Source organism: Pelodiscus sinensis, chromosome 5 (genome assembly GCF_052426305.1).
Source record: "Pelodiscus sinensis isolate ZL-2025 chromosome 5, ASM5242630v1, whole genome shotgun sequence".
In the NCBI taxonomy this organism is placed as follows: Eukaryota; Metazoa; Chordata; order Testudines; family Trionychidae; genus Pelodiscus; species Pelodiscus sinensis.
In genome coordinates, this window is record NC_143056.1 from 3,013,595 (window position 1) to 3,037,527 (window position 23,933).

A 23,933-nucleotide genomic window follows, 5' to 3' on the forward strand; every position below is an offset into this window, starting at 1 on the left:
CCCCCAAGGCAGCAGCACAGGGGGCAGGCTTGTATTTATCTTAATGGGATACAGGGTGTCTGCCAACTTTGTGTGTCAGGGGCTCCCTGGCTGAGCACTGGCTGCCAGCCACACCCCAGGGGAGTATTTTAGTAACTGTGTAACACACTGGTGTGGCCATGCACTTGCTAAAACCTGTGATCTCCAACAGCCCCCACTTTTTGCAGCTGCCAGAGCTCCCTCAATTTGTGCCCTGGTTAACTGGACCCCCTGCCCCACCCAGCTGCCTTCTCTGGTCATAGCGGCAGCTTCACCATCTTGATGAGAGCACTCTCCAGTTAACCAGGCTGCAGGCCCTGCCGTGTCGCTCACTCAAAACCCTCAGTTACCCGCAGTGGGGCTGAGGCTTCCATGCCACCCTCCCTAGCAGCTCTACAGGCCAGCTGCTGCTGTGGGCACAGATGTAGCGATCTAGGTGAGTGCTCTCATAGTGAAATTGGCTGCGTCCATGCCCCAGGCTACAGCTGGAAAACAAGCCTCTTACCCACTTGTGTGAACCAGCACTTGATGTCTGGGCCCCACAGAGCTGTAGTTTAAAACAAGCTGAATTGCACTCAGTTTGCCATTCACTGAGGTTGTTTTGCTTCACAGGGGTATGTAGAAGCACCTCTTGGGGTATCAGCGCATAACTGTGCAGTCTGGGAGTTCAGGCAGCAGGTCCATGAATGTGGGCGGCTTTAATCCCTGACGACAGCTCAGGAGCCAGAACCAACCCAGCTGATCCTGCTGTAAAGGGTCTGAGGATGTTTCTGCACCAATCAAACAAGCATGGACGTGTTCCCTTAAAGCCTTGTGATTCCAGCTAAACGCTTCAGTTCATTTTCCAAGTGTTTTACATGCCACTAATCCTCACAGCAGCACTGAGGAGACCCGATTTACACACAGCAGGGGGAGAAGGCTAATGTGTCCTCACATGTCCCCAAACTCCACCTTTGGAAACAGCAGATCCCAGGGAGGTGAAGCTGTAGGACTTGCCCTGCTGCTTCTGCAGTCTTCAAGGGCCCAACTTTCCTCTGTCCTGAGAACCACTAAGTTGGGACCCTCAGCCCAATTCCCCCGACACTGTTAGAGCGCTGGAGAGGAAGTAACCGTTACACAGCCTGTGGTAGGTAGGGCCACAGCGGCTTTCACCCTTGGGACTGGAACTAGCTGCTGCTAAGCAGTTCTGAGGATACATCAGTAGACCAGCGGTTCCCAACCTTTTCCAGAGGGGGACCCATTTTGACAATTCAGGAAGACTTGGTGACCCAGGGCAGTTCAAAACCGGGGGGAGGAGGGAGGCAGAGACACTTGGTGACCCTTTTGAAATGTAATGGCGACCCAGAGGTTGGGAAACCCTGAGCTAGACCACGAGCTCCACCCGCTGGCAATCCCATCCTGCTGAACAGCAGGACTTCTCTTTTCTTCACGAAGTCAGGTACTGACCCTGCATGGCCGGAGAGCCCCACTACTCCCCTCCCCCAATTTAAAAGGCTTGGTATTTAAAAAATCTCACAGAGGATACAGGTTTGCAACATTAAGCACCTCAGAATTAGTTGATTTTATATTTACCCCTTGAAATCATTTACTATAAACAACATGGTCACAAAACAGTTCTCAGACCTTTGAAAGTCACTGGAAAGTTATTTAATAAAAATACAACTGCTTTCAGTGTAGAAAATTAAAAGGCCATTTCATTACAAAGCCTACTGTGGATTTATTACACTACCATTTTTAAAACATTATTTTTACCTTAAAAAGGAACAAAAAAAATCTTGTGACACTAATTGGTATTTTATATAACGTTCCCCACAAGAGGGAGTGAAGGTGCACTCTGAACTGGGAGTGGGTTTGTTTCAATTGACACAGAAGATCAAGCATTACAAACCTCACAAACTGGTATGAATGAAACAACTCGGACATAATTGGACACCGTCCCACACTACAGGCCCGTTCTGAGTGTGTGACGATGGGCGCCCATGTTGAAAGGGGGACTGAAGCCCCTTAGAATATTTTGCCTTTTAATTCTATGAAAGTGTTAAACTATTTACAACCAGGGCCTAGGTTAAGTAGAGAAATAGGAATCTTCTTGCTCCTCTTCATCAGACGGCGCTGCTGCATCACCTGCGAACAGCTTCCCTATGACAGGGTTGTTTGCTGCACCTGCAACAGAGGAAGGACAGCAGTGGTGGGAAACGCTCTTCTGGAAGTCCGAGTGCGCAAGTGCAAGCAGGAAGTGCCCCGAGGAGGCAAAGCAGCAGGGATAACGCTCACCTTGGTCAAAGGCAAATGCAGTTCGTCTGCAGGTTGGAGTGGTAAACACGGTTCCAGCCTGATTTAAACAACAGAAGAAAATGTTTGTCACTGTCACAGCCCCTACCGTCCTGCTGTTACCTGTGTGGGGCCCCAGTCGGTCGCTGCCTCACGGACATCCACCAGGTGACACAGCTGGGGGAGGCCTGCCTGGTGAATCCCAGCAGGGCCGAGGTGCCAGGGGTCAGGAAGCACTCGGGTTTGCACTGGGTGCCCAGGAAGTTAGTGCCTATGGGGTAAGGCAGCAGCTGCCATTGGCACGTCAGGCTGGATTCACAGAAGCCGGCACGGTGACCTTGAACATCGCCCCACGGAACTGGGCAGGAGCCTAGATCCTGGAGTCACACAGCCTGACTTCGGCACTCAGGCTCCCTACCTGAATGGGGGCTGCGCATCACACACCCAGCAGGCTCCTTGCTAAGCCAGGCCATGGGCGGTGCCAAGGGAGGGGCAGGGCTTAACCTCCAGGCTACAGGGAGGCACGTCCCTCCGAGCCTGGGCTCTCAGCCGCAAGTGCTCTGCTAGCTCCAGGCTGTTACAAAAGCAGCAGAAAGAACTGTCCATGCGCAGACGGTGCTGGGGGAGCCGGCTTTTAAGCTGACTCCCCCCAGCACTGGCTCTCCTGCCTGGCCCCCCTCCCCCCGCCAACTTCCCATTGCCTCTGTAGGGGGAAGCGAGGGGGGGCAGACAAACTGAAAGTCGGCTCCCCACACGTACTTGCTCTTTATCAGAGGCAGCAGCATTGGGGTGAGGGGATCAGGTGGATCTGGTGCTTGCGGGGAGCTGACTTTTAAACTAACTCTTCACGGGCACTGGAACTCCTCCTCCCTTGTCCCCCCCGTGGAGCAGCCGCTGTCTGTGGGGAGCCTGGGCCTACCACAGGCAGAGGCCTCAGCACAGCAGCCGCCTCTGTCCGTGGGGAGCTCAGACCTCAAGGAAGGGGCTGCTACCTCTATCAGAGGCAGCACATGGGGCTGCAGGCAGCCAGTCAGCAAGAGGAGCTGATCTGTGGACTGGCTCCGATCCACAGACAACAGTGCGGAGTGGCAGGAGCCCCACCCCAGGGGCTATCGAATAGTCGTGTAACTGACAACAGTTGGTGCAGTTCTATGACGATTCACTTGCCTGGCGCAGACGGGAGAACGTAAGCTCGCCAACGGGGGTCTGAGCCAATGAGGGCACTAGCCAGACGGGCGTTAGGCGGCTCAGTAGGGCCTGACCAAACACATGGCCATGAAAAGGCATCACACTGTGAAATCTGGTCTTGTGCGCGCTTCCACCTACTCTGCATGGATGTCGGGGGAGAAGGGGAGTCCTGGCCCAAAACCGAGCTGCAGGGGCATCAAAAGGTTATTTAGAAGGGTCATGGCACTGCCACCCTTCCTCTGCGCTGCCAGAGCGGTGACCGGTAGCTGGGCACCCCCCTCTAAAGGCGGCACCTGCACAGAAGTACGGCCTGGCACGGTGTCGCCACCCTAAGGCTACAGTTTAGTCGTGGACTGGTCATGGGCCATAAACACGAATTCATAGCCTGCGACCTGCACACGACTTGTACCATGAAGCCCTGCCAAAAGCTTAGCCACCCCTCCCCCCCCCGACTGCCCTCTTCCACCGGCACTGGGGGAAGCGGGTTGGAGGGGCTGACAGGCTCCCTACCTGACTCTGCACCCCCCCAGTCCTGATGACATTCTACTCCCTCAGTCCCTAGACAGCAGCACAGCAGGCTCCGCCCCAAGAATTGGCTCCACAGCTCCCATTGGCTGGGAATCTTAGCCAATGGGAGCTGTGGGGGCAGCACATGCAAGTAGATGCAGAATCAGAACTGGAAGGGACCTCAAATGGTCATTGAATCCAGTCCCCTGCCCCCATGGCAGGACCAAGCACCATATAAACCCGTGGTGTCCACACACTAGCCACTAGCCACATGTGCCTATTAGATCGGCTGAATGGGGCTAGTTCTCTGTAGCAATAGCCACTATAATGGCTACTGCTTCCGAACTGGCGGGACACCGTGGATCTACACCACCCCCGACAGGCGTCTGTCCAACCTGCTCTGCAATATCGTCCATGCTGGAGATCCCACAAACCCCTGAGCAATTTAGTCCAGTGTGTAACCACCCTGGCAGGCAGGAAGCTTTTCCTAATGTCCAACCTAAACCTCCCTTGCTGCAGTTTAAGCCCATTGCTTCTTGTCCTGTCCTCAGAGGCCAAGAGAACCATTTTCACCCTCCTCCTTGTAACAACCTTTTAGGTACTTGAAAAGGTGTCCCCCTCACAAGCCTCTCTTTTCCAGACTAAATAAACCCACTTTCATTTTTCCCTTCAAAGATCAGGTTCTCTAGACCTTTAATAATTGTAATTGTTGTTGCTCTTCTCTGGACTTTTACCAATTTGTCCACATCTTTCCTGAAACGTGGCACGCAGAACGGGACGCAGTACTCCGGTTAAGGCCTAAACAGTGCAGAGTAGAGTGGAAGAATTACTTACTACTTGTGTCCGGCTTACAACACTCCTGCTAATGCAGCCCAGATGTGTGGGGGTTTTTGGCACCAGTGTTACATGGTTGGCTCATTTTTAGCTTGTGACCCACTCTGACCTCTGGATGCCCTCCGGTAGGCTGCACACGCGGAGCAGACAGCACACGCGGGTGCCACTACTACGCATGCACAGCAACATCCTTCCAGTTCCTTCTCTGCCCCAGAAGAAACCAGCTCTGTCCGAAGCAAGGAGGAAGAAGGGCGGGTGCTGGAGCACCCCCAGGGACAACCATCTTGAAGAACCTCTGCTACTGCACTAGGTGAATAACCCCCTCTCCTTCTCCGAGGAGTGTCCTGTGGGTGCTCCACCTTAGGTAACTGTAGAGCAGTAGCTGTGATCGGAGGCAGGTGCTTCAGCTAGTCAGTATCCTGCAGCGGCCAGGCCGAGTGCCCTGGGAGAGGTAAGTGTCGAGGGCGTAGTGTCTGGTGAACATATGAGCGGAGGACCGCGTAGCACATCTGCAGACGTCCATTCGAGGTACGTTACTCAGATAGGCTGTAGAAGCCACGAGGGCTCTCATAGGTGCGCTCGTAGTTGCAATGTAGGGTCTCGACCGAAGATGGAGGAGGTCAATTTGATGCAGTCCACTCTCCACCTGGACTATCTGGGTGGAAAGTGGCCTGCCCAGGGATCTCTCCATAGTAGACACACAAATAGTTTAGGTGATTTGCGGATTTTCTTCGTCCTGGCCAGACAAAAAGCAATCGCCCTGCGTACATCGAGCGTGTGCCATGAAGTTTCTTTAGCGTCGGCATGCGTCTTTGGAAAGAAGACAGGTAGAATCACGGGTTCATTACAGTGAAATGAGCTAGTTACCAACCAATGTGCTGGATGAATGAATACACGAAAGTACACGTCCTGGAGTTTGAGAGTCGATAACCAGTCCCCTTCTCTTTAAGGCAGGGATTATAGTGGGTAGGATGACCATCTTGAATTACTGTGGTTGTACATGACGGTTGAGCTTCCTGAGATCAAGAATCAGTTTCCATCCCCCTGACTTCTTTGTTGTGAGGAAGTAATGAGAGTAAAACCCTGTAGTGGTGAGGTACGCATTCTATAGCCCCCACATGGAGCAAGTGGTCAGTCTCTTGGAGAACTGGGTCCCTGAAGGAGGGATGGGGGGGAAGGTGGGTAGAAGAAAAGGGGTTACAATATCCTCCCTTTGTAATGTTGAGTACCCATTTGTCAGTTGTGGTGGAAGACAATTGATGGTAAAAGGGGACTAGACGCTTGTGAAATAGCTGATGGGGCTGAGGTTGCCTTAAGCAAAGAGCTGTTATCAGACTCTCGACCTGACCTTCAAAATGTTTGCCTCAAAGTTGAGGGCTGGGAGGTAGAAGGTTGGTCAGGGGCTTGCCTCCTCCTGTTGTCAAACGTCTCCGCGCCTGAGTAAAGGGCGAAGGCTTGTATTGTCGTGTAAAATACCGTCCCTATTTGCGTTTTGGTGTAGGGACATGGATACCAAACGTCTTTTACATGGCCTGTGACTCTGAGGGAATGGAGCAACGCATGGGTGGTGTTCGCGAACAGCTTGGAGCCCTGGAAAGGAAGGTATTCTATCATGGCCTATGCCTCACGGGAAAAACAGAGGTGAAGCCATGATGGCCTCCTCATCAAGACAGCCGTCACAATGAACTGGGATGTGGCGTCAGCGGCATCTAGGAATGTTTGCAAAGCTGTGCGAGAAATCAGGGTGCCCTCGTTTACGCTGACCTTGAACGGTTTGCAATCAGGAAGGCTATCAAAGTGTGACAGTTGCTTGAAAACATGAAGTGTATATTTTGTGAATACTGCGGTGTAATTAGCGATGAGCAGCTGTCAAGAAGAATATGCCTTCCTGCTCGTGAGGTCTAGATGCCTCCACTCCTTGTATAAGGAATGGTTCTGGCTGCACTCTGTTTTCCCCTCTGGTTGACTGTGTCCACAGCTGAAGAATTAGGGGACGGCTGGGAAAACAGGAAGTCAGCCTCCTGTGGTGCAGACCGATGGGACAGTGGCTGGCATCTGCCCGATCACCTTGGCAGGGTCCACTGGCTGGTATTGGAGGCAGCCATTAAGAAGGTTGCCATTCCAGCGGTGGCTGTTGCTGTAGCTATAGCTGCTTTGGAGAGGAGTGCCTTGGGGTGTGGGTACCGACCAAGGGCTTGTCGTCCTTGTCTCTCGAAGCGGCGCTGCCAACCCTACAGGAGTGGAAAGCCTGAACCTGCCCAACGTGGATGTGACATCAGTGCTGAACAGCAGGGTCATGGGCAATGACGTTACCCTGAGCTCCTCCGTAGCAGTAAAAGGCTGTGGTGTGGGGTCGCTGGTGCTGGCAGCAGCATTGAGGGAGGTACGGCCACAATCTGCGGTGTCAGTGGTGCCACGTGGGAGGCCGTCGGTACCGCGGGTTTATGCCTCTCCGGTGCCAGAGACGGCAAAGTGCCAGCAGTGCTGAGTGAGGCTTGGATTTCTTCGGTGCTGATGGTGCCTCAGCAGATGCAGATTTGGCCTTTGCTTTCATCGGCACCAAGATTGGTTCAGATGCTGCCCCAGTGGCACCGATTTTGACTTAGGCTTGTCTGCAGCCTTAGTGCCCATCTTGAGGGCTTGGACCATTGGGAGCCGTTGGTGCCTGACAGTCCCAGTACAGGGAGTATCCTGGGGGCTTGCCCCCGTTTTTATGAGGGGAACTCACCTTCCTTGAAGAACAGGGTCTCTTCCTGGGTTGTTCTGAGGAAGAGCCCCTGGTGTGGAGCCAGCAGAGAGGGCTGGCGAGGTGGCGTTGAGGGCTCCAGACCCGAGGCCGGCCTCACCGTGTTTTCAAGGGAGAGGAGTCTGAGCTGGAGTTTGCTTTGCACGTGTGGGCCGTTAGCGGTTTGCAATGCTGGCACTGGACTGTGGCTTGTGCTGCCCCAGGTACCGGACACACTGCGAACGCCTGTCGGAGATGGGAACGGAAAGCCTGCAGGGAGGCAGCGTTTGAATCCTGGGGACCCTGGCATCCCAGGGAGAAAGTCTTGCTAAGGCAAACGGCCTTAATAAGAAAAACGTTCTTCTTGTTTTGTTTTTTCAGTAACTAACAGGAACTAGAAAAAGTGACGCTCTCTGAACACTATTACTAGCAGTTAAGAAATATTAGGAATTTGGACAGGAAAGCTGGAGCAGCTGCAGTTCTGACCGACGCCGGTGGCAGCAGAGGAGGAACTGAAGGGACGGTGGGCTGAGCATGCATAGCAGAAGCACTGCGCATGCCGTCTGCTCCGCGTGTGCAGCCTACCAGAGGGCACTGCTACCAAAACATCTCCAACTAGGTGAGCAGCAGCGCCCCAGACACCTACGGTGGAACACCCACAGGGACACTCCTCGAAGAACTACAGGGCTTGGGGGGCATCTGTGAACTCCCATGGGGCATGATTCTGGGGCTTAAGTGCCTAACGAGGCAGTTAGGTGCTGGGGCAGGCATCTAATAGAGTAGCAGATCACGTGTTCTGAGGAGCTACATTTTGGCCTTTACCACCGAAAGAGCTAGTTAGGTTCCTAGATCCCTTTGTGGATCTAACTCCTAGTGATTCTGCATTTAATCGCGACAGAGAATTGCCATTTTGTGGCTACAAGTTGTGTTCTCCAACATACAGTTTTAAAAACTAGGAACTTTTACTATAAGAAGATCTACAATCACAGCTTTGCAATTCTGGGATTTTTCTGATGCCATTCAGGCACAGGAAAAGCACACAGGGACATAAGAACGGCAGTACTGAGTCAGACCAATGATCCATCTAGCCTAGTATCTTGTCTGCCCACAGTGGCCAATACCAGATGCCCCAGAGGGAGGGAACACAACACATGATCCCTCCCCGTCACCCATTTCCAGACAAGACATACTCCATTACCAGTTTTCCATTTACATTACAGGGAAAAAATTCCTTACCGATTTTTTCTTGATGTTGCTCCAGACTCCCTTCTTGTCTTTCGAGTTCTTTTGCATTCTAAACACATACTTATCATAATCCCGCCTGCAAATACAAACAGTTCGGTCAGTATTACTGGTGTTTCTGGTGTGTAGATTCCTGTTGGTACAATTACAGCTATTATCAGGGCTTGACAAACCGCGGCGAGAGCTACCCGCCATCCCCGCACCGCGCATGTGCCAGACCAGCATTGCGCACAGCGCTGGTGAATGGGGCGCACTGAGCGACCGGCTGAAATCTACTCACCACAGGCAAGTAGAATCAGCGGTTTGTCGAGCCCTTGCAATTACAAATAAGTCACCCTTTAGGCAGAAAGGGAACTGAACCATTTTAAAGAAAAATTGAACAGATAATCATCAGCCTTGTTTTTAAAAGGCCAGCACTGCAGTTCTGTACATGAAGTTTGTGATAAACTTCATAACCACACAGTAGGCAGATTGTGCAGCAGCTCTCTGCAGGGAGACATCAGTCATAGTCGGCATCTGCCTATGAACATACAGTGCCTGTCCCTTCCCCTCCCAAGTTAGCGCTACCTCAGTTTAGTGTACACAAGTCTGCTTCTTCCTCAGTCAGCCCCTGACACGAAGCCTTCTGTGTCAGCCACAGTAGTAGGAATCCTGCATCAGAATTTCTAGGAGCTACTGAGGTTTCTCAACCAGCTTTGGGCCGGCCTACACTATTACACCAACCAACGTTTGTGATGTTGGTTAGGGATGACGACCTTTAAGACATTTTTATTCCAGCAAAAAGCCCCTCTTTAGACAGAGTAGATAGTTACACTGCCAAAAAACCCTGAATATATCATAAGGCCAGAACCGCAAGCTTCTCAACTGGCCACGTTTCATAACACAAGCCGTAGAATTCCCCTGCAATAAGTCCTGTGTGACCTGCAGCAAAGCACATTTTAAAAAATGTCAGATGGAGAATCCACCACAGCCTTGAGCAAGTGGTTCCTCTGGCTATTTACCCTCACTGTTAAACATGTACCTCTTTCTTCCAGTCTGAATTTGTTTAGCTTCAGCTTCCAGACTGTAGATCTTTTGCCAGGGTTAACTGTAGCACAGCTCTGCCAACTAACCTTTTCCTAGAATTCTCTGGGGAGTGGCAGGTGCTGTGCTGACATCTAAGCCTTAGCCACAAGTTGTCATTACCTTAGGCTGCCACGTACATATAATGGAGAAAGGGGACACGAACAGTTGAACTCAAACCCAATACTTACTTTTACAAAAAACACAGACAACACACAAACTCCCCCAAACTCCACACGAGTGAAGCAAGAGGCACAAATACACTGGCAGTAGACCACTGACAAAACACTCCAAGGAAAATACACCGATGACACCAACCTGCCATGTATTTCGCTACCACCCTTTGCTTCACATTTTCTACATGTAAGATACTTTAAAAAAAAAAATCCCATTTGGAATGAAGGATTCTGGTCTGGAAGTGCTAAAAAGGGAAGTGCTGTATTTGACCCTTAAATCATCCTAAAATGCTAAAATTCCTTCCCTCCTTTTTCTTTTTTACAAATTGTCTGAACACAACACTCATGGCTCCCCCCCTTGCACACATTCATTTTCAAGCTACTGAAAATAACAAGCTCACTTCTGAACCAAATTTCTTCAGAATTTGAAGTAATACCACTGCTAGCACCACGATCCTCCATCTCTCACTGTGAGCTCGAAATGGGGAATAAATCCATTCGTTTCTTAGATGTTCATTTTAAAATTCACGCCGCTCAAACTGCATGAACGCTTTTGTTAAATATCTCTGTCCAACCAAAAAAATCACAGGATGTACTATGCTGCAACCCAACCCTCCCCCACTTTGCTCCATCCTGCAGCTGCTCTCCCAGGTACCCTCCTGCTAGCTTTGCAGAGCAGAGGGAGAGAGGAGCGGATGCTAGGGTGTTCCCTTGCCCCTCCCTGTATCCCATCTCCGTGGAGGAGGAGGGAGCGCACACAGCCTGGCTCAGGAGAACGCTGAGCTGCTGCAGTCTGAACAGGGTGTTACTACCTGCTCTCTTAGGGAGGCCGTGTACTGTTTGAGATTTTCCCCAGCAGCCAGCTCAGTTTCTCCCTCCCACTCCCCGTGTACCCTTCTCCGCAGAGCAGGGGAGGGGAGACAACAGCACAGGAACACAGACGGAGAGCATTTACGGTCTCAAATCAACAGCGCACAGGGCTTCTCAGAATCTTACCCAGCAGCAGTCTCTGGGTCTCACAGACACAGTCTCTTTCACACTCCTCACCACATACTGGTAGTACTGGCACTTCCTGTAGCGTACATACATTCTCTATAATTTTAGTCTTTCAGTGTGTTATTTTAGTGTTTTAACTAGTCTGTGCATTTCATCATTTTTATTTCTCTTGTACTTACATTTATTTATTTGAGCAAGCAGTGAGTGTGAAAATGTCTAACATGTTCCAGCTGGAGTAATTATCCAAATTTATTGCACCTAACAACTTGTATGCTGCACTAGGGAGATGCATGTGGACCACACATACCGGCTCATGCCTCCCAGAGGCAGCAGGGGAAGGGCAGGCAGTAGCCAGTGCTCACAGGGAGCCAGCTTCAGGGAGCCAGCTTTTCCTCTATATCAAAGGCAGCAGTGTGGGGGGAGTTGGTGCTCGGGAAGCCAGCTCCCTAAAAGGTTGAAAAATTCAGCAGATACACGTTTACAAAAATTGTAACATCCCTATTTTGCACGATTGGGAAAACTTAGAGGAACACTGATCCGAACTCCAACAATTGCCCGTTACTGATGTTGCAGAGGAAGCCAAACAAAGCACAAAACCAAAGAGAGAAAGGTAGTCGTTCAGATACATTAAGATAAGTACAATAATACACAATAGGAACTAACTGGTATGTCCTTAAAGAATCTTCTAATTGCTGGGCTTTTATTTAAGATATAAGCACTTGGCTTTCACCTCTGACATTTCCCTGACCTCAGCTCTGCTGCATGGAGATAGTTTTGCTAAGTCTTGAACAAACATTCTACTTCTGCATTTCCATAAGGCTGACATGTACTTAATCCCAAGGTACCATCCAAGTGAGCTTCAAAACGTTACAATTCTTAAAATTCTATTCTTTGGTTTTAAAGATTAAGCCTTACCTGTGCAACAAGAATTGCAATGTATATCAAAAAGATTAGAGCCTGAACAATGTAGAATCGTGCCCATCAGAACCTGCCCGACTGTACAAGTAGGGAAGCAAAATGGTTTAGATGGAAAGACATAACTGAGAAACTGTGTGTGACATTACACAATGAATATAAGTTTGTAGCTCTTACCTGTTGATAGAGCCCAGCATGCCAGGGCTAATGTGATCACACTGAGGAGTTTTTACCAAAGGGAAGACAGCTGATGAAGGTGTGATTGGATTGTTATCCATAAGCTGGAAGACATCATCATCTTGGCTTTCCCAGAATGTTGGGAGCTACAAGAAAAATCACATCACCATCATCAATCAATGAGCAGTTTTAGAAACCTGTCAATCTATGAGAGTGAATTAAAGATGCACCCTTAGTATCTTGCTTTCCCCTCTGCGGTTTCTTGTTAAGGAGCACAGACTGGAAATAGCACGCAACCAAATGCTGCTTTATTTGGGTAGCAAAAGCCACAGCCCCTTTGTGTTTAGCAGATACCAAGAATCTTGGACCGGGTTCTGCAAGTGAAGAGATTTAAGTTGCCTTAAAATTGTATTTACCAACTTTCCAAGATATTTCAATCCATATTAAGTTTTCCTGGGCAGGATATGGATTTGGTTGCAGATAACCCTCAGGTCAGTCTCCTTTTATGCAAATTCTGTTTTACATGTACATTGCTAGTTGCACAGAAACTTATAAACATGAAACCATCATTTTGATCTCGCTTGCAGAATACAAATTCTGAAATAAAATAAAAATTGGCCACGGGTGCAATTGAGACTGGAGTCTATATTGACTTAACAAGAGGCAGAGCCACCGGAGCTGAACCCTCGGGCGAAAGAACGTCCACAATGGGGTTGGGCTCTTCGACCACCTCCTCTGCTGGGTGATTGAGACCTTGAGTCACATGCCTGAGCAGGTCCTGGTGAGCACTGGAGTCCATTGAGGGAGGGGACAACAAGGAGGCTACGAGGGGAACTGGGGCACCCTGGCCTGCCTGCTCTCCTTCCACATCCCCTGCCAGTGGGGAGAGGGGCCGTGGGTTGTGCCACCACCAGAGCATGTTCCTCCTGTCCTCTGGTGTCCTGCATGGGAAGTGAGGATGGGGCCACCGATGAGCCAGAGGGTGGCACCCAGGTCGAGGGTGTCACTGAGGAAGCTCAAAAGGATCCCCTCTGGGCATATGCTTGCCACACTTCACATACTGCTTGAAACCCTGGGGCAGCTACATGCCCCAGAAGCACGAGCAATAGGAGAGGGGAAGCCCCCCTCCCTGCCCCCGGCTACCTACTCTAAGGTAACTCGAACAAATCACTAAATCTACACTACCAAGATAACTGAAGACTGCTGTGCTAAGGACTAGCTACTTGCGAAGCAAGACACTCCAAGGACCATCACTGGCAGAAAGGAGGAACTGAAGCAGGAATCAAGTTGGCAGGGGTGGTGTTTGTATGTGCGTGCGTGCGTGCGCACGCGCACACACACACACACACACACACACACACACACACACACACACAAATGCCGCGAGGCATCGCTACAGGGGGGTGTCACAGCCGACCCAACAGATACAGTTAGGGAAAAGTCTTCTGACGATGATGCATCGGAATGCACATGAGCAAACACTCAAAGAGTGATATTCATTGGGCTGCAAGCTTTCTGGCCTACACTGTGATATGGAATTGCTGCTGACAACAGCTGCAACTGAAACGGAGCTAAACCTCACTTGGATGCAGGTGTGGGCAAGAAAAATTCCATTAGTCACTGGTTCTATTTTACACAGTGGTCTTTGAACCACTGACATCTGTTTACTCAAAGATATAAGCAGCACTCTGAGGAAGAAGATAGGAATGTCTAGTGTGGGAACTAGAGCTTTTAACTTTTTGACATCAAAGCCAGGAAGGACCACATTCCGCAGTCCCAGTTTTCCACATTACCAGAAACAGCTTGTGAGACACACAGAGGGAGCATGCATGCACATCTCTTTACACGCCATGAAGAAATAAAAATTTAACAGTTTCTTTCGTTTGCTAGTTTCTTTTAGTCCATTTACACTGGTGGTCCAAATTGCCAGCACTCACCAATACATAGTCAAAGATAGAAACTCCTTCTCCCAACACAAAGTCACTAATCTATGCTACAAGAAACCGACCAGGGAAAGTTTTATAATGTAACATTTCATTTAATACGTTTTTAAATGACAGATGTACCTTTACTCGGCAATTCTGTAGGGGTGTTGCAGTGAATATATCATCATGGTCATCCTTTGGCAAATGCTCCAGAAAGTCCCTCATCTGCTGTTTCCTTTTCAAGGTTCCCACTCTAGCAGTTATTACCGGCTGTTTCTTATCTGCATCTGCCAACATATTACATTTGTTCAGAGGTATTAACTACGCTATTTGGTCTTAGATTATTAGCAGGGCTGTCAAGCAATTTAAAAAAAAATAATCACACTTAATTACATTGTTAAACAATAGAATAACATCCAAATATTTAAATAAATGGTATCTAGAATTTTAACTATACTGATTTCAATTACAACACAGAATACCGCATACAATACTCACTATAATTTTTATTACAAGTATTTGCACTGAAAAAAACACACACCATATTTTTCAATTCACTTAATACAACTACTGTAGTGCAATTAAATCATGAAAGTTGAGCTTACATATGTAGCATTATGTTAGGAAAAACCTGCATTAAAACTGTGTAAAATTTTAAAGTTTTTTGGTGGTTCAGGCTCTGTAGTTTCTATATCAGAGTGGAAAGCATGCTCCACACCTTATCCCTCTCAAATTTGGAAGATTTCAGATTCTGAACCCTTGGGTCAAGAGTTTTATTTATCTTTAGAAATTTCACATTGGTACCTTTTTTGGGTTTTGTGAAATCTGCAGTGAAAGTGTTCTTAAAATTAGCAACATGTGCTAGGTAATTATCCGAGACTGCTTTAACATGAATTATAGGTTAGAAAAAGTGGGTAAAACAGAGCAGAAGACATTCAGTTCTCCCACTGGGGAGTTCAGTCACAAATTTAACTAAACACATTATTTATTAAATGAACGTCACCAGCATGGACACATGCCCTCTGGAGTGGTGGCAAAGGCATGAAGGGGCATACAAATGTTTAGCATATTTGTCTCAAATACCTGGCAATGCCAGCTACAAACGTGCCAGGCAAAAGCCTGTTCTCACTTTCTTGTGACACTATAAATTAGTAGTATTATTGCCTATAAATGTAACCAAATTTCTTTCGCTTAGTGACTGGCTAAACAAGTAGGATTGAGTGGACTTATACGCTCGAAGCTTTACATTGTTTTGGTTTTGAGTGCACTTATGTAACCCAAAAAAACTCCCAACCTATTTTCATCATTTTTATAGAGCAAATATTTGTAATAAAATACACACTTATTTCAATTACAATACAGAATCTAATCCAATACTTATGAAAATGTAGAAAAACATCCAGAATATTTAAGGAATTTCAATTGGCATGCTGTTTAACAGTGCAATTAATCACTTTTTTTTCATTTAATCACAAGAATGATTATTTGACAGCTCTAATTACTAGTTATAGACAATATGCAAAATCCACAGTCTTACAATCTCTGGAGTTTTCCTGCTGTCTGCTGGTGATATCTGCTACTTTCTATAAATTGCATATACTTGGGAGGGGGGGGAGGGGGGGAAGGAAGCACAGTGTGTTTAGCCCTTATCTCAAATGGATGTTGACTGTGCAGACTTATGGCACCATTAACAACAATTGTTTAGCTATTTTACAGGTCACTTAACAGAAACAGTCACTGTGTTTCCATACCATGCTAGATGTTGCTGGACCAGAGAGTGCTGAGCTAGAAAGGTTCAACCTGTATTTGTTCTACTTTTTATAAGCCCGAGGGCTCTGGGCAGAAGAGTTTGACACCTGAGACAGTGTATAAAACCACTGATATGGACAGCAAGGGGGCTAAGACTTGGGGGCAGGGTGGGCCACTGGGATACCAATACTAAGCCAGCAATGCCAAGTCATATGCCAGCAGGTGAAATACATGGGCACAGGAGTCCAACGTTCTTCTAGAAGGGAGAATGTTGGGTCTAGCTTGGAGAAACTGTCCGAGTTCAACAAAGGCTCTGGGAGTGCTAGAGTTGTTGGTACAGGCATTCCACAACACAGCCTGGAAATGCTGCTTCTGGAGCAGGGATGGTTTGTTCCCCAGACTGGGTGTTTGATTGTAATAAGCAGCAGAGAAAGCAAGTACAGTAGTTTGAGATGCACTGACAGAAGGGGCTCACAATTTCCTGGCGTATGGGGATCGTCTCTCTGAGCACCACCGGCAGGCAGTGTTGTCCATGGTGCTGAGTGGGCTGACAGGTGTGCAGATACTAACAGCATGCATGGTGCATATCGTGGAAAGAGGTCCAGGCAAGCAGTCATTAGGACAGTCTATGGTACTGCTAGGTCCTCCTCCTCCTACTTAACCTCAGAGCAAGGACATTTACATTGCTGCAAATGTCATATGCCACTTCAATTCTCACTGGGCTAAAAATATTAATGGACTTGTAGGCTGATGTTACTCGATTTTATTCAGCAGGGGCAGAACTGGATTAAATCCAATGTGTGTGCTGAAAATGCATCATTCTTTCAACATCCATATTACACATGGACTAATACTCCCTCTCTGTATGTCCATAGGCTTACTGCAGACTAAATTAAAATAAAAAACAACTGTCTGAAAGTAAGAAAAATGAGGAAGGAACTTAGGCAATTTGGGTAGAAAGGCCAGTACAGGCAGTCCCCGACTTACGCGGATCCGACTTACGTTGGATCCGCACTTACAAACGGGGCTTTTCTCGCCCTGGAGCTCACGGGCGGCGGGTCGCCACCCGTGTCCTCCGGGGCGAGAAAAGCTTCTCCCGGTCTCCCTGGTCTGCTGGGAGGAGGGGGCGGGGTCCAGCAAACCCGCTGGACCCCCCCAGCAGACCAGGGACACCAGAGCAAAGCCGACGCCTGGGCGGCTTTGCTCGTTTGCCCGGGGGCGGCGGCTTTGCTCTGGTGTCCCTGGTCTGCTGGGGGGGGGTCCAACGGCTTTGCTGGACCCCCCCCCCCCCAGCAGACCAGGGGGACAGGAGCAAAGCCTTGGAGCACGCCCGCAGTGGGACAGCCCAGGTGCGCTTGGGCTGTCCCGCTGTGGGCGTGCTCCGCGACTTTGCTCCCCGTCTCCCTGGTCTGACCAGCAGACCAGGGAGATGGGGAGCAAAGTCTCCAAGCACGTCAGCAGTGGGACAGCCGTGGCGCGCCTGGACTGTCCCGCTGCCCACGTGCTCTGCGGCTTTGCTCCGCGTCTCCCAGGTCAGCAGACCAGGGAGACGGAGCAAAGCCGTGGAGGACTTGGGCGGTCCCGCCACCACCGTCTCCCTGGTCTGCTGGGGGGGGGGGTACAGCTAGTGCCCTCCCCCCCCCCAGCAGACCAGGCTTTTCTTGCCTATCCCTGGGGTAGAGCGGCTGGGGGCTGCTGGGTTGGTCCCGCAGCGCCGCTCCGGACCAACCCAGCAGCACCCCAGCAGCTCTGCCCCAGGCGTCCTGATTCAGCCGCTGCTGGTCAGTTTCCGCGCCGAGGAGCCACACTACTGGAGCAACCCAGCAGCACCCCAGCTGCTCTGCCCCAGGCGTCCCCAAGTCAGCCGCAGCTGAAACTGACCAGCGGCTGACTACAGGAAGCCCGAGGCAGAGCTGCTCTGCCCCAGGCTTCCTGGAATCAGCCGCTGATCAGTTTCAGCAGCAGCTGACTTGGGGAGGCCTGGGGTTCTTAAGTTGAATCTGTATAAGTCAGAACTGGCATCCAGACTCAGCCGCGGTTGAAACTGATCAGTGTCAGCAGCAGCTGACGCCAGTTCCGACTTACATACAGATTCAACTTAAGAACAAACCTACAGTCCCTATCTTGTACGTAACCCGGGGACTGCCTGTACCTTTCGGTGCTTTTTTATCCAGCGCAGTCTTTGTGGCAGCCTTCTTGGAACCTTTTGTCTGATGGTCTTCCATATATTTCTGCTGGCATTCTTCTGCAGATCGAGTACCCAAAGCCATTGCTACATCTACCCAAAAGCCATTCTTGTGTTTTGGAAAAGATGCAACAGCCCTGAAAAGAGAGCAGAAAATGTAATAAATCTACAGCCAGAAGAAATGGGTTGGGCTACAACGTTTATTCAAAAGTCAATTCTCTAACCTAGTCATAAGACAAACTGAATCTAACTTTTACATTGTTAGGAATGTAGATTCTTTTTAAAACTTGATTTCATTTTTAGAAACCTAAGAAAAGGAGTAACTGCTAAAACCAGATTAGGTGGTCCTAATCTAGAACTTTGCCTCCAACAGCAGGCAGTTCCAGAAATTTTGATAGGTGTAAAATCTTCATAAACGATCATATGAGGATCTGCACATGGGTGCAGTTTCTTCCTAATCTCAGGCAGAGGATTTGGGTTTTTTAACCCTGAAACATGTTCAAGGTTTGGGTTGGTTGTTTTTTTTAATCCTAAAGTACTATAGTCATTCTTATTATTCACAGATGGGTCAAATCATGCTCATCTCTTGGCCTCATTAATGCTTTGTGGTGGTCTTTGCCACCACTTAATTTCTACGTAAATTGTAAGTGTTATTTTTAACATCCCTTTCTATTGTATTTGGAGAGAGTAAGTGGTAGTTCCTAACTATCTTTATCTCATTCATTAGTTTGATTGCTTCTATCATGTCACCTCTTATTCACCTGCTCCTTCCACTTAAGAGTCCTACTCTCTCTAAATTTCCTCATGTGAATAATCTTTCACTTGAAAGATCAGCACCTTCAATTGAAAATTTAAAAAAAAACTAATTTCTGTAGGGTTTTTTGTACAACATATATAGTTTACCTTTTGCATATCTTAATTAACACAAAAACCCTAAGGGCATGTCTTTACAACAGGGCTAAAGCCAAAATAAGCTGCACAACTTGAGCTACATCAATTGCATAGCTTATTTCAGTTTTTAGTGCTGTCTACATAGCAGGAAGTCTGAGAAAGAGCACTCTTCCTCATAAAACAAAGGTTACAGGAGTCAGAGTAAGAAGTCCTCCAGCTCGACATTATTTCGACATTATGTCGAAATAACTGCTTGCTGTGTAGATGTGGACTATATTATTTCAGAATAACACCAGTTATTTTGAAATAAAGCTGCCGTGTAGACATAGCCTTGAGTTCTTATTGTTTCCAAGTCATTTTAAATTTCTAGATTTCCTGTACTGGCACAATATTATAAAATGTTTGAACAGAAGACTCATCTTTAAACTTTTAATTAAAATTTAAACATATTTTACCAAAACCTACATTGTCTGTGTCTTTCATTTCTGCAGCTTCAAAGGGATAGCTGAGTTAGTCTGTAACTGGAAAAGCTTAAAAAACAACGAATAGTCTAGTAGTACCTTAAAGACTAACAAAATATGTACATGAAACAAAAGACAGGACTATGCAGCACTTTAAAGACTAGCAAGATGGTTTATTAGGTGATGAGCTTTCGTGGGCCAGACTCACTTCCTCAGATTACATTGTGAAAGAAAATTGGCATAACCATGTATACCAAAGGGATACAATCAAAAAACGTGAACACACATAAAAAGGACAAATCAAATTTCAGAACAGAGGGAGGATGAGGGGGGGAGGTTAATGTCTGTGAGCTAATTATATTAGGGGTGATAATTGGGGAAGCTATCTTTGTAATGGGTAAGATAATTAGCATCTTTGTTGAGGCCCAGTCGTAAAGTGTCAAATTTAAGCATGAATGACAGTTCAGAGGTTTCGCTTTGAAGTCTTGTGTTAAAATGTCTTTGAAGCAGGATGCAGGTAGTCAAGCCATTGAGACAATGCCTTTTCTGGCTGAAATGGCAAGAAACTGTTTTTTCTTTGTGAAACTGTTTTGTGGGTATTGATTCTTTGATATCTGTTTTGTGGGTATTGATTCTTTGGTGAAGTGTCTGAGATGTTTGTCCAATATACATAGCAGACGGACACTGTCGGCACATGATGGCATAAATTATATTTCTGGATGAGCAGGAATATGTGTTCTTGATCTTATATCTGAATTGGTAAGGTCATTTCAACCAATTCTTGCCATTTCAACCAGAAAGGGTATTGTCTCAACGACTTGACTACCTGCATCCTATCTTACCCATTACAAAGATAGCTTCCCCAATTATCACCTCTAATATCATTAGCTCACAGACATTAACCTCTCCCCCCATCGCTCCTCTGTTCTGAAATCTGATTTGTCCTTTTTATATGTGTTCACTTTCTGATTGTATCCCTTTGGTATATATGGTCATGCCAATTTTCTTCCACAATTTCATCTGATCCACGAAAGCTCATCACCTAATAAACCATCTTGTTAGTCTTTAAAGTGCTGCACAGTCCTGTCTTTTGTTTCAGCTAGAGCAGACTAACATGGCTACATCTCTATTACTATTCAAAATATGTACATGGTATCATGAGCTTTTGTAGGCAAAACCCACTTCTTCTGAGGACTGGAGTATTAAAAGTCCAGATCCAAGAATAAATAAGGGAAGAGGGGGGAAGGAGGAGAAGAAGAAAAGGAGAAAAAAGACAGTGAATAGATTCAGACTGTGAATGGCTAGCTAACTACAAAAGCAGTTTCTCCTCTCTTGGTGTTCACATCTCCACATCAGCTGCTAGAAGTGGGCCTCATCCTCCTTGACTGAATTGACCTCGTTATCTCTAGCCTTATTCTTGATTGGAACTCTTTTCTTATGCCTGTATATTGATACCTGCCTCTGGAATTTCCACTACATGCATCTGACGAAGTGGGTCTTTGCCCACTAAAGCTTATGCTCCAATAGAACTGTTAGTCTATAGTGCCACAGGACTTCTCGTTCTAGTGAATAGATTGTTCAAGTTACAAGAGTCTGATAAGAACAATTAGCACCACCATTGTTTGGTTGGTTGGTTAAGTCATTAGGATGTGGAAGGTAGTGTGTGAGCCAGCTGATGTCTCTGTTCATTCATTCTTATAAGAATTAAACTTTTAAATGAAGTTAAGTTCCAACTCTTCATTTAAAAGTTTAATTTTAACCTTTCATTTTACAAGTTTAATTGTAAATGGAATGAACAGAGACATCAGCTGGCTCTCACACTACCTTCCACATCCTAATGCCTTAACCAACCAACCAATGGATGTACTAATTGTTCTTAGTCTCTTATAACTATTTGAACCATCTCTCTTTTTTCCCCCCTTTCCCCTCCTTTTTTCTTCTGCAATCCTTTTCCTTATTTATTCTTGGATCTGGACTTTTAATACTCCAGTCATCTGAAGAAGTGGGTTTGCCCACGAAAGCTCATGATACCATCTACATGTTTTGTTAGTCTTTAAGGTGCTACTAGACTATTCATTGTTTTTTAAGTTTTTCATTTCTATGTTTATTTTTAGGTTTACAGCGTTTTATTGGCTGGAAAAATAAGCAAAACTCATGGCCTTTTTTTTGGGGGGGGGGGGGGGGAGAGTCTGGAAAAAAAAAGTTCCAAAGTTCCAAATTAAAAAAAAGAGAACGGATGAAAATGAAACAAGAACAAACAGAATAGTCTGAGCACATAGTAAACACGCACTCCTTTACTCCACCTTGACTGAAAAATAACCCAAGTAATGCTAACCTAATCTAAATGCCCAAGACTAATTAATTCCTTAAAAGTCCTGGTAAAGTGCTTTGGGTTTTTTTTGGTTACCAAGCATAAATGCTTGCCTCTGTAGTTTCTGTAGCTCCTTTTCAGTCCAGTCTTCAGTTGCACCTGGGAAAGGCTCAAAGAAATTCTTCATCTCTCTCCTGTCAGATTCCTTTGACTTCACTGCTGAAGACTTTGCACTGTTGATAATCTTGTGATCATGTATTTTGACAGATACTTTTGATTTCTTTTCTTTTCTTTGAAATTCTCTATCAGCCTGCTCTTCCTCGCTGTCTGACTCAAACACATACTTCGGAGGGTTGATATTCGCTTTCCTTGTGCTTACTCTCCGGTCAGTCAAAGGGGCACTGCTGGGCCCACCAGCAGGTGCCTTTCCTTGAGGTTCCTTTTCCGATTGGTTCTTCTGGCCAGACAAATCTATTTTCAATTGTCTATCGTGAGAGAACGTGGCTGCAGAATCTTCTGTTTTCCTTTGCTCAAAGGATTTCTTCTTTGTCTCATTCTGTGAACTCCTAGCATCAGAGGAAGATTTATAAATCTCTCTTTCCAAAGAGGGTTTTGTTTTCCTTTTGACTGACAGAGGGATATCTTCATTGGAATCTTCCTCGTCCTTGCTTGAGGAGTCTTCCGTAGACAGTGTGTCTTGACAAAAATGTTTCTGTGACCGTAGAGAATACTGGCAAGTCTTTAGTTCTCTGCCAGAGTTTGTTTTGTAATTTCTGGTCTCATTTCCATATTTTGAAATACTTTGTGCTGCACTTTTTTCTGTAGTCCAGCTATTATATTTTAGCTTATTCTCACACACCTTTTTATGCTTCAAGGGTGTCAATGTAACAACAGCCCTTTTATCATTATTAAGTTCAGCTTCATAGTCACTTTCATCAGGATCTGAAACAAAACGCCTAGAGTCTCTTTTGTCACTGGGCCCAATTTCTCTTTTGGAATTTGCTCTCTTCACATAGATTTTTCCTAAAAGAAAAATGATATAAAGTTTGTTTTTACATAAACCAAGGTTTTTACTGAGATGCAGCATTGCACACTGTTAAATAATACCTTATGGCCCCTACTGCAGCCGCATTGTACCCTTTTGTACAATTGTTAAAACTGGATGCTCTCTTCCACTTACACTGGCAGAAAATAAAACACAGGACAGAGGCAAGCAGTAACTCCCAGTGTGCAAATCCTGACTCCACAGAAACCTCTGGATCAGACTATCTGGAGATTAGGGTTCCACAGATTAGGAGGGTGTCCATCTCTTCATGCTAGGGAAGGAAGTAGCTGCCTTAAGCCAGCTTTCCTCCCAAACATACAGAAATAATAATGTAAAACTAGTGGGAATTGGTGCCAGTTAACAGCGTTAACTCTAAGGCTATGTCTAGACTGCAAGCCTCTTTCGAAAGAGGCTTTTTCGAAAGATACTTTTGAAAAAGAGTGTCTAGACTGCAAGCAGTATTTTCGAAAAAGCAAGCCGCTTTTTCGAAAGAAAGCACCGAGGGAGTCTGGATGCTCTCTTTCTAAAAAGCCCTGTTTGCTTTCAAGAACGCCTTTTTTCGAAAGAGCACTTTCGAAAAAAGGCGTTCTTCCTCGTGAAATTAGGTTTACCGCTGTCGAAAGAAAAGCCGCGTTCTTTCAATTTAATTTAGAAAGAACACGGCTGTAGTCTAGACGCAAGTGAAGTTTTTTCGAAAAAAGGCTACTTTTTTCGAAAAAACCCTTGAGTCTGGACACAGCCTAAGTCTGTTCTATCCTATTCCTACCAGGGATACAAAAGTGTAACCAAAACGGTTAACCAATAAACATGATCTTATCAACTGATAAACATCACCTCCCCTAAGGGAGAACAGGAAAGCAGAGATAATTTCAGGAAGGCAGATTTTCATTAACTCAGAGAGCTGGTAGGTAAGATCCCATGAGAAGCAAGATTAAGAGGAAAAATAACTGAAGAGATTTGGCAGTTTTTCAAATCGACATTATTAAGGACCCAAACGCAAACTATACCACAGCGTAGGAAAGATAGGAAGTATGGTATGAGACCACTTGGGTTTGACCAGATCTTACATGTTCTAACAATCAAAAAGGAGTCATATAAAAAGTAGAAACTAGGTCAAATTACAAAGGATGAATCTAAGCAAATAACACAATTATGCAGGGGCAAGATCAGAAAGGAAAAGACAGTCAGTTTAACTTCTGTGCCAGGGAAGATAATGGAACAAAGTAGTTAAAGAATTTATCTGCAAACATCTGGA

At 46.6% G+C, this 23,933-nt stretch overlaps 1 protein-coding gene across 3 annotated transcripts in view; it reads right to left on the minus strand.

Moving 5' to 3' along the window:
• Positions 1-1,649: 1,649 nt before the first annotated feature.
• The window catches only part of MIS18BP1 (MIS18 binding protein 1), a 64,900-nt gene continuing 42,616 nt past the window's right edge, over positions 1,650-23,933 (minus strand). For 2 of the 3 annotated variants that reach the window (XM_075926124.1, XM_014572324.4), the window contains exons 11-17: positions 21,747-22,656; positions 17,938-18,107; positions 14,178-14,323; positions 12,112-12,257; positions 8,780-8,864; positions 2,293-2,350; positions 1,650-2,181 (exon numbers count right to left, since the gene is read on the minus strand). In XM_075926124.1, coding sequence (XP_075782239.1) covers positions 2,084-2,181; positions 2,293-2,350; positions 8,780-8,864; positions 12,112-12,257; positions 14,178-14,323; positions 17,938-18,107; positions 21,747-22,656 — 1,613 coding nt within the window. In that variant the 3' untranslated portion in view covers positions 1,650-2,083. The other variant, XM_075926125.2, reaches the window with a different exon arrangement.